This window comes from Anastrepha ludens, chromosome 6, assembly GCF_028408465.1.
Source record: "Anastrepha ludens isolate Willacy chromosome 6, idAnaLude1.1, whole genome shotgun sequence".
NCBI classification, from domain to species: Eukaryota; Metazoa; Arthropoda; class Insecta; order Diptera; family Tephritidae; genus Anastrepha; species Anastrepha ludens.
The window spans coordinates 45,541,498-45,551,765 of NC_071502.1; the positions used below are offsets into that span (position 1 = coordinate 45,541,498).

General features: G+C 35.0%; 2 protein-coding genes across 2 annotated transcripts; one reads left to right on the forward strand and one right to left on the reverse strand.

The window, feature by feature from the left end:
* The first annotated feature begins 605 nt into the window (after positions 1-605).
* LOC128866324 (cap-specific mRNA (nucleoside-2'-O-)-methyltransferase 2) lies at positions 606-3,086 on the forward strand. The gene is made up of 2 exons (XM_054106952.1): positions 606-1,392; positions 1,453-3,086. Exons 1-2 carry the CDS (start codon positions 862-864, stop codon positions 3,001-3,003), a joined length of 2,082 nt encoding a protein of 693 aa, XP_053962927.1. The 5' UTR covers positions 606-861; the 3' UTR covers positions 3,004-3,086.
* A 97-nt stretch (positions 3,087-3,183) lies between these two features.
* LOC128866325 (ubiquitin-conjugating enzyme E2-18 kDa) lies at positions 3,184-4,316 on the reverse strand. Its single transcript, XM_054106953.1, has one exon. The coding sequence runs from the start codon at positions 4,113-4,115 to the stop codon at positions 3,651-3,653; it is 465 nt and encodes a 154-aa protein (XP_053962928.1). The 5' UTR covers positions 4,116-4,316; the 3' UTR covers positions 3,184-3,650.
* Positions 4,317-10,268: the final 5,952 nt, after the last annotated feature.

Below are 10,268 nucleotides of genomic sequence, written 5' to 3' on the forward strand. Positions count from 1 at the left end.
GATCGCACAATAATTGAAGAAATACGAAAATATGCCACATCACACAACATTCGACTCCAATCGCATTCCGACCCTCTTGTTACAGAAATAATTGAAAATCCCATAACCTTCCCCAGACTCAAGTCAACAACAGACCCCATATAACAAAACATTAGTCTATATTATTACTTATCATAGAATTAGTAAATGGTTGCACCATTGGGTGCATTCCATAAAATGCTCTTAAATGAATTAAATAGTTTTAAGTAAAAATATTGTTTAATGTTCAAAAAACAGATTGCAATAAAGAAATGGTTTAAAAACAAAATTATTATTATTATTGGACAAAATCCACTTGATTCCTGCATTTTAGGTTATGTTAAACACCACCAATATGAAAACAATAAAGTTGGACAACGTGTCGTATATCATGTTGAAACGTGTGTACTAACCAGCCATTCAATTCATTGCATACCGTGTTGATACAGCGGTTGGAGCGTGTATACTCTGCATAAGAATATCTTTTTTATGCACATTTGTTCTTCTTCATTTATGTAGGCGTATTCACAATGAACACTGCAAGTAATTACTTGCTCAACGAAACTATAAGTAAATCAAATTTTCTAACATGAAAGTTATCAAGTTACGAAAAGGAAAATGTTACTAATTTTAGTAACTAATAACAGCCGTGAGCTCTCCGTTTCTGCATATTTGCCGCCGTCATCCAAATAATCAACAGGCACAGTACTCTAACGTGTTTACAGTTTTCGCTATTTGCTTTGAACCATATTCGTTATTGTTTTCGTAAAATATACCTGCAAATTCATATAACTTTAGCAAGGTACTTATTTAAAATTATAAGCGAGAATATACCTTTAAATTATGGATAATGCACCACAACGTTTGGTGCCACATAGTCCATTACTGCATGCTGCCACCAGCTGCAGCAACCCCGCTGCTGATAATTGGCGCGCTAATTCCAAGGCGGACAATAATAGGTCGGTTGAAGTAAATCGTATGTTTGAAAAGAAATTCCACTATCAAAAGAATGATGAAAACAATTGGGAGTTACCTGCACCTACAGAATTGCTCAGAGAATTTTATCAGTTTGAACCGTTGCAGCAATTAAAACCTAAATTAAATGGCGTGAAATGTAAATTAAATGATTATGCACTTGAAGATTGGAGCCTGCATACGAGACGCCAAGATCCTTCTAATGAGATTCCATGGCGTCTTAAAAATGAAACTAAAGCGGAATTTGTTACGATAGCTTGGTGTAAATTTTTCGAATGTCTGCATTCGTATCCACTTGTGAAAGGGCCCCACCTAAATTCGTTGCACCTGTGCGAATTGCCGGGAGCTTTCATTGCTGCTTTAAACCACTATTTGTACTCCACATACAAAAGAGATGAGGTGAGAATATTATTACTATTCTGACAGTTATATTTTTAATATATATAATATCTTGCCCAGATACAATGGCGCTGGCTATCTACTACGCTCAATCCATATTATGAAGGTAACCCTTCCAGTGCCATGATTTCAGACGACCGATTCATGTTTTATACTTTTGACAATTGGCTAATGCATGACGATTTTTCTGGCAATATAATCAGTCGGGAGCATATTGAACAAATGCAGGAGCAATGCACACAACGCTTAGAAGGCAATGTACAACTAATTACGGCTGATGGATCAATCGATTGTGTTGATGCTCCTGATTGTCAAGAAGAAGTAGTTGCTTCTCTTCATTTTGCTGAAATCACTACAGCCTTAAATATATTAGCCGAAGGTGGATGTTTTGTAGTGAAAATGTTTACGCTCTTCGAGTCTACAAATGTAAGCAAAATTTTTTTGCTAAACTGCGTGTTTGATGAGGTCCACGTTTTTAAGCCTGCCACTTCAAAGCGTGGTAACTCGGAGGTCTACATAGTTTGTATTGGGTACAGGAAGCAAACTAAGTACTTACCGGAGACTTTGCAATTGATGAAGGAAAATGTCGAATGTGCAAATATATTTCCACTTTTCCCCAAATCTTATTTGCCAAAAGAATTCTTGCGCCAACACGAATTATGCGCACGCCGCTTTATGGATTTGCAGATTCAAGCTATCGAATCCAACATCCAGGCATATGAGGTAAAACCTACGCGTCGTCAGATTAACCACAAGCAACATCTGCGCACAGCTATCGCTAATGAATTCTACAGCCGGTACAAAGTATGCAGTATTGCAGAAAGTGATAAAATTTTATATGGTTGTTCAAAAGCAGATGAAAATTTTAAGTCAGCACCTTTCTGTAAAGGTTCATATTCAGAACGCGAAATGGCGAAAGATACAACAATAGAGGAGCGAATTTTTGGTTTTCATCGCATAATAAATAATTTAGAAAAGTTGTTGGACAATAATTGTGGTGTTGAGTATCGAGAAGAGTGTGCCGCTAAAACATCGTCAGCATCTGGGCTTTGCATTTATCGTGGTGCTCCTTTCTCGGAACTACAAAGCAGTCTATTTGCACATGCTTATGTAATGCAACTGCACCAAAGGCTTAAAGAAGTGTTATGCCGAGATCCTATTTACATGATGATCCCAGTTTGCAATGTAGACGGCAGGGATATCCCATTGGGCGACAGTACGGCTAGTAGTTTTTCCCTAATACGCCGAGAATTCTTTCTAGAATTGTTAGATACTATTTCCGAAAAACCATGTCGGCGAATTATTTTGTCAAATTTTGCTTTTCTAACACACTTATCAGTATCCATATTACGCTTTCTAGCATTGCACATTTTTGAGCAACTAGTGATTTGTGTAGAGCCTCATTTTCAGATAGAACTACTTACTAAAAGTGAAGAATATACACATAATCAAATATCAATTTTGAAAGAGGTGCGGACTTTAATTTCGGATCCGAATATTTTATGCATTATGCACATTACAGAATTGCATCGTAACGAATTTGCCATTGCACTCAATGACTATAATAACCAACTCTTAATGAAGAACTTCAAATTAGCTTTAAATAACTAAAAATACCTGCTAACTATTAAATGTTTTTTTTTTACTAAATTTGGATTAAAATAAAATATACTAGCGTCAATCTTGTTCAAGCAAACTTTGTTGTTCATATACATAAATACATGTAGGCAAACATTATTAAAAATGGTAAGTCTTCCAAAAACAAAACCATAGAAATTCAAACCTCATTGCTATTTTTCATACTTTTATTATTTTAAGTCACAAATTTTCACATTGAATATAGGGCAGACAGTATTCAAAATGCGGAATCGGCACAATTTCATCTCACTATGGTTTCTAGTATTTTGAACATACAAACATATTTATTTGTAAATTACCATTAATTTAAATGAAACGAATCTAAAAAAAGAAAATGTCTTTGATATCTTTAACGCAAGTTTCTTTAATATTAGTCGGTCATTATTTATAGGAATATAATGTGCAACAGCATATACTTCATTTTCACGTTAACCTAAAAATTCCACGCTTCCCCTCCGCTATTGCTATTAATAATATAATTTTACCAATGCCTCCCGTGACTGGAGGTGCACTTCAACGCCAATGATGATACATTCTTTTATTTCCGTATTTATATATGTATATATTTTTTCTACTTTCAAATATGTGTATATATTTTAATTTTTTGGCAGCGCTTTATTCTAATCCGTCGGCCGTTTTTCGCTATTCTTCCGGGTGTGCTCTTCGGCATTCTTCATAAAACGCTTCCGGTCCCGCAGATACTCTTCTGCCAAATCGGCTCGCAAAGGATGTTCTGGTTCAGGATCATTAATTAGGGCAATCAATGCTTGAACAACTTGGTCTGTACGTGTTGCAGGCTTCCAATTTTCAGTCGATATAATTGGCAAGCACACTTGACCCTTTTCATCGATGTTCGGGTGGTAGATTTTGGTCTTAAAAATTATCTTTGGCGGTTTAAAAGGGTATTCTGCTGGAAAATTAATTTCAATTCGAAATGCACCTTTATTATAGGGAGCATTATCTGGCACTATCAAGCCTGTCCAACGCAGCAAATTTTCCTCGTCTGCATTAATCTCTCGGAAAGATTTTAGACCGCAAGCTTGAAGATCGGTCAGCTCTTTGCGAAGTCTACGCGGTGCCGTCATATCGGTTTGCACGTTCTTCGGTTCTTGGGTCTTTAACAGTTACTTTTAAATGTTCACACACACACAACTTTCTGGTAGGTAAATTTTCCAAAATAAAATTCAGAAATTTTGCAAACTTCCAGAAGTAATTTTCGTCTGTCCACCTTTACGTTTCTTTGGATGTTTTTTTCGCTGTGTTTTTCTCCTTTCGACAAGAATGTCAAAACTACAAACTTTAAGGAGTGCTGCTTTGTTATGATAATTTCCCCTTTAAGGGGATATTTGGAAACAGTATTCTGTATTTACGACGAATATTTTATTTTTATTAAAAATATCTTAAATCTAAAGATTTAACAAATATTTTCGTGTTTCCCATGATATTCGTTTCTACTAATACCACAACGACTCCGATCAAACCATGGGCTCATTGTTGCAACATGCGCCCTTTTAATTGGGAAAGGGAATATACCATAGAGCCTATACTAAAGGGTTTTTCAATAAGGGCGGGTAGATGTTGAAATGCAATAAAATGGCGTTTGCTGTGAGGCACGTAGCGCCGTCCTGCTGGAACCACATGTCGTCTAGGTCCATATGGTTCAATATGGGCCATAAAAAATTGGAAGGGCCACCACGTCTAACGAAAAATGGGCGCAATGCGACAACGTTTGCGTTAATGAACACTCATTTTGATAATAAAGTTTTATCATTTGAACGTGCTGTTCAATCGTGTAACTTGCCATGATGATTTGGCATAAACAACTGAATAATAAACAAAAGATTTGACAGATGTCACCAAAACAAAATGGCTGCCACAGGGCGCCAAAATCGACACGCGCCAATTGAAAAACCCTTTACAAATCAAAAGCCCTCCGACCGAAGTCTACAAGTCTAAAATCGATAAAAATTAAGCAAAAGTCACAAAAGTTTTATTAATTGTTTTATTTCTGGAATAATAATATGAATTAATTTCTTCATAAATATGTAATAATTTCTTCCAATATTTATATTCACATTTAACGAATTAAATAGTTCATGTTTTCTTTTTCTCGGGAAAAAATGTCTAATTCGAAAATATTGTGAAAATATTTCATATTTCATATGAGAATTGAATAAGAAAAAATCAATACTTACTAATTATATATTTATTATATTAGAATATATATTTATATGAATATTTGATATAATGAAATAGGTTGTACAGTTACGCTTCGCCAACATAATTAATTTTCTCTTGTATGCTCTTCCCCATTTGTCTTCTTTCAGCCTTGCAAATCAAATTAATGTATTTAATTCTAATCGTCGCTTAACATTTAACCACATAACCATGCGACATTATTGCGAAAAAAAAAAATTGCAAATCAAATTAATGTATTTAATTCTAATCGTCGCTTAACATTTAACCACATAACCATGCGACATTATTGCGAAAAAAAAAAATTGTTTTTTTCCTAGTTCACTCCACTCGGGAGCATAGAGCCTCTACAAAACTCAGTATTGCGTTGGTTTTGTTAATCTATAATCGATTGCGAAAAAATAAAACATTATTTTTTCTTGCCTTATTGCAACAGGTTTCTTAATTACATCTTAACTGCCAGATTCCTTCTGATTCTTTTGTAAAAACCTTTTTTTAATTCATTAATTGGAATTACGTTTTGGTTCTGTTTTCTTGGGCGAAATATTGCGAGGAATATCACCTGACGGCATTAAGGGGTTATAAGCAGTTATGAAGCAAATAAAAGACGGATTGTCAAGGATTTATCCTGAGGAAACTTCAGAATATTTTAATTTGAAAATTTTTGGCGGTTATAAAAGCATCCTTCAAGAACGTAACAAAATTTTTTATTTATGAAAATGTTGATTATAGAGCACGCTGCAGGCGATTTCTGGAACCTCCTTTAAAAAAAGACGATTTACGGTGTACATCGTAACTCAGGATTGGATTATCTGAAATCAAAAAACCAAACAAATTTTGTTAATATATTAGATTATCTAGTAATTAATCGTTCGGCTAATCAAAATAGTGAATTTTCACAAAATGGCAGCTTTTAAAAGAAATGATTTCGATTTTTACGTTAAAATTTGGCCGTAAATTGATTATAAAATGGGAAATAAGTATCAGATTTACAAAAGGAACGATTAATTACTAGAAAATGTATCTTTAAAGATTGAGTTAAAACGGTTGACCGATCAAACAAGCCGTTTTCGAGATATCGTGTACACCGACTTGAAAAATGCCGTTTTGAAAAAAACACGTTTAAAGTTTCAATACCTACCTTAAAACGTGCCGAGGCATCTCTACATATTTAGGTATAACTCCGAAAGTATTGCTTAGATCTACTTCAAATTTCGTGCGTATACTTTTGAATATATGTACATTACAAAAATGCAATAAAAAAAAATCGATTTTTTTCAAAGTCATAACTGCGTATAACCCCTTAACAAACGAAGTAATATGAGTAATGGAAGCGTCGTTCCCACGACAGACGGTTTTACGTAACCGGAACGACCCGGATTTATATCCGGCCAAGGACTGTCACTTCAGCACTATTCCCCCTTTATGTATGGAAAATGTTTATGCTACTACAACAACAAAAGCAATAACTTCGTTGATTTTTCTTATACTACCAACACGATCTCAGTTTTGTCGTAAACAAACGCCTGTCACATATCCAGTTATGTCAGCAAATCAGCTGATTCCCTTCAAAATCGCTGAAATCCGCTTAACGGTCTGATATTGTCCATACCTTCTGAATTCTTCCTACCTTGCGCTGAACCGACATGTGGTGGGAATGGGTCTCCTGTTCTCATATTTCTTGCCGGCTATTGCTTTTGGAATCAGGCGTCTGGCCACGCGAAAACAATTCCGAAATTATTAGTCCTTCCAATGCCATCAAATATCTATTTTATAGTCAATCAAGACCTTTATTCTTCATGCATAACTGTTAATAAACGTGACCCCTATGCAATGAGTATCCAGACTTTATATTTATTTATTTACTAATTTTTTTTTTATTAATTCTTTTATTTATTTATTTACTAAATTTTAGTCGAAAACACAAAAGTTCTTAGTGACTACTGACTTAGTGCTAATACACGCCATTTATTAATGAAATAATAAGTAAAATGAGCTTAAACTAAATACAACTTAATCAGTACAATAATAATTACATTAGCGAATTATATGATGCATCCAGCAAAAAAGAAAACTGATTTTTAATAATGTTAAAATCCAAAGAAAGAGAAAATATAATATAATAGTTAATAAAAATTGAAAAATATTTGTAATCATTGATTTATCGATAGTTCATGAACTATATATGGCGCGTTTTGGACCGGAGGCACCGGTTGACCTGAAGTGATCCTGTGTCCGCGCGCTCTCCGCTCTCTATCTCGAAAACGGTTCACCGTGCAAATAATTATTTTCAACAAAATTTGTAGAGAATTTTGTATTCTACAATATTGATAAAAAATTCAAATAGCAAAAAACCCATGGGAAATGAGATATTTACAAAATAAGCGCAAAAAACCATATTTGTGACATTTGACCTTGAAATTTAATAGTTGCGTACACCCTACCATATGTAGGTTTTGAGACAACTTTTAGAGTGTCAATATACAAGTAGTTACAGAATTACAGCTGAGTATCTCGAATTCCGAGGTGAACTTACTATAATGACTGGACTAATATAGTTTTACTCTTCAAATAAAAGTACGGTTGTAGTTTTTATTAGGAAAAGAAGGAATAGAAAATGATAGTAAAAGGACCACTATTTGACCACCAGCAATTTGTGTGGTCGTCAAAATTGAAAAATATTCGGGTAAAATTCATATAAAGCGAATAGTGAAAAGTGAAAGTCCTGATAAGGCTGAATGTTTCCATTTACAAAAATTTTTATGCATACGCCCACAACCTTAAGTTTTACAAATTGAACACCCAATATAAATTTACTATTTTCTTGTTCTTATTATTTTTCGCTTTATATTCAATTTATTTGAAAATTGTTTAATCAAAATAAATGAGAATAATTCTTTTTTCTGATTTTTTATTTGTTTTAATTGACGGTGCTAGGCTTTTTTTCCATATTTACGTAAGCATGCATTTTGTATGGGAGAAAAGACGTGAGATCTCAGCGAAAAAAAATTTGTCAAAAATCAACGGGAAACTTTCAGTTTGTTATACCTAAATTTAATTGTATACCCCGGAAAGTTCCAAAAATTTTGTTTAAATTTTGATGGAGTTTTGATAAAATTTCGAAAAATGTTGTACAAAGTTTGAAATTTTGATATTTATATTATATTTTTATACAAAAAATAATAGTGTGTTTGTAATGGTGTGTATCGTATATGAGAAGAAATCGTAGGGTACGAATTAATAGGGGTCAGGGCAAGTATAATATATAAGTAATCAACGAAACATTCGGAAATTTTCTATATCTACGAGTCTCTGTGCATCTTCCAACTTCCTTGCATACCTCTTTTTATCTACCACTAAGTTACCACGGAGCAACAGCATAATATAGCATAGATCTTATGTCAGTCGTGTAGATATAATGTTAGCCGTATAAGTCATTGGCTTTCCTGACGCTTTCCTCTGCATTTAATGTTGCTATTGTTGTTGTGACAGTAATACAAGCCCTGTCTGTATAGAGTAATCAACCCAGTGGGGTATGTGAAAAGAAGGTTAGTGGCGTGCGGGGTGCCTCCACATGCTGGACATGTGTTTGGTATGTCGGGGTGAATTGTGGATAAGTAGGAGTTTAACCTATTACAATATCCAGAACGTAATTATGTTACGTGCGTCTCATGGCAAAGCTGGAGCTCTTCATCTGCTGTAGGTGGTGGTTTTGTCCTCGTCGGCGTGATTGAGGAGGTATATCCTGTCGTGCCTGGGAGGCGACTCTGGCTCAAGCAGGTGTCTGCAAGGGTGAAACCTGCGGTAGCACCCTAACAGGAACTGCTTGCTGAACAGTTTATTGTGCTTCTTTACAGGGAGCACCTGTGCCTCGTTGTGAAGGTGTTGAAGAGGGGGCATCAGGAGGCAACCCGTCGCTGTCTGAATAGTAGTGTTTGGGCAAGTCTGGGGCTTTATCCACTGCGTATCACTAGTTCCAGGCGACCAGACAGGCGCAGCATAGTTTAGAACCCGCCGGTCAATTGCCTTACATGTCGATAGCAACAATTCTTTGTCTTTGCCCCAAATGCAGCCGTTTATCTCTACATTTAATCTCCTCGTTGGTTTAGGTTAGATTAGTTTATGGTGGTAGTCGGTCCGTACGGCCAACTAACTTAGACCTTATATATACATATACATATATAATTGGCGCGTACACCCTTTTTGGGTTTTTGGCCGAGCTCTTCCTCCAACCTGCTCTGATTTTAACTAAGGCTGGACAATTGCCAAGGAAGTGCTCAACTGTTTCTTCCTCATCTCTACAATGTTCAAGGCAGAAAACTCCTAATCTCAAGGAATGCCTGCCAAATGGCCAACGACCGGTTGTACAAGCCACGATCTTCGAGTTGTCCTCTCTTGAAAGGCTAAGCAGTAAGCTCTTAGATTTTTTTTAATTTTAATTCTTCATTTGCTCGTGGCAAAGTAAATTTGTGCAACTAATTAAAGGTTCAATAAGATGTTTTCAAGGCAAAAACATTTCTGGGGTCATCGATGCGCATAAAGTATGACGCTAGGCTGAAGTAAGAAATTATTTACGCAATTTATCTGACCTTCGTGAAAAGCCCCTTTATTCTTCCCATAGAGCGTGTGCTAATAACTTAAGTAACCTTTAAATATATATGTATATTTGTCTATATGTATGTAGCTGTGTATGTGGATATGTCTATGCATACATATGCCCATATTCATACGTACGCATGTATTTAAAAGATTAATTATATAGTGCACCTATGTTCTAATGAAAACAGTTGAATGCTTGCTATTGAAAAGCTCTTTTTTATTTGGCAATGGCCTTGTTCCCGTTCAACTTCTAAAATGTATTTATTTACTTATATGTTTTTTCTTTACTAATTTCTTTCTACGTAATGCCAATTTTATTTAAACAGTCGTTTGAAATTGATATAAAAAAATTAAGACGAGCTACTATGTTCCGCAATACTATATAAATCCGCAATTTCTTCCAAATTAATATTCACAATCAGCTCAGCTTTCAATTAGCCTAT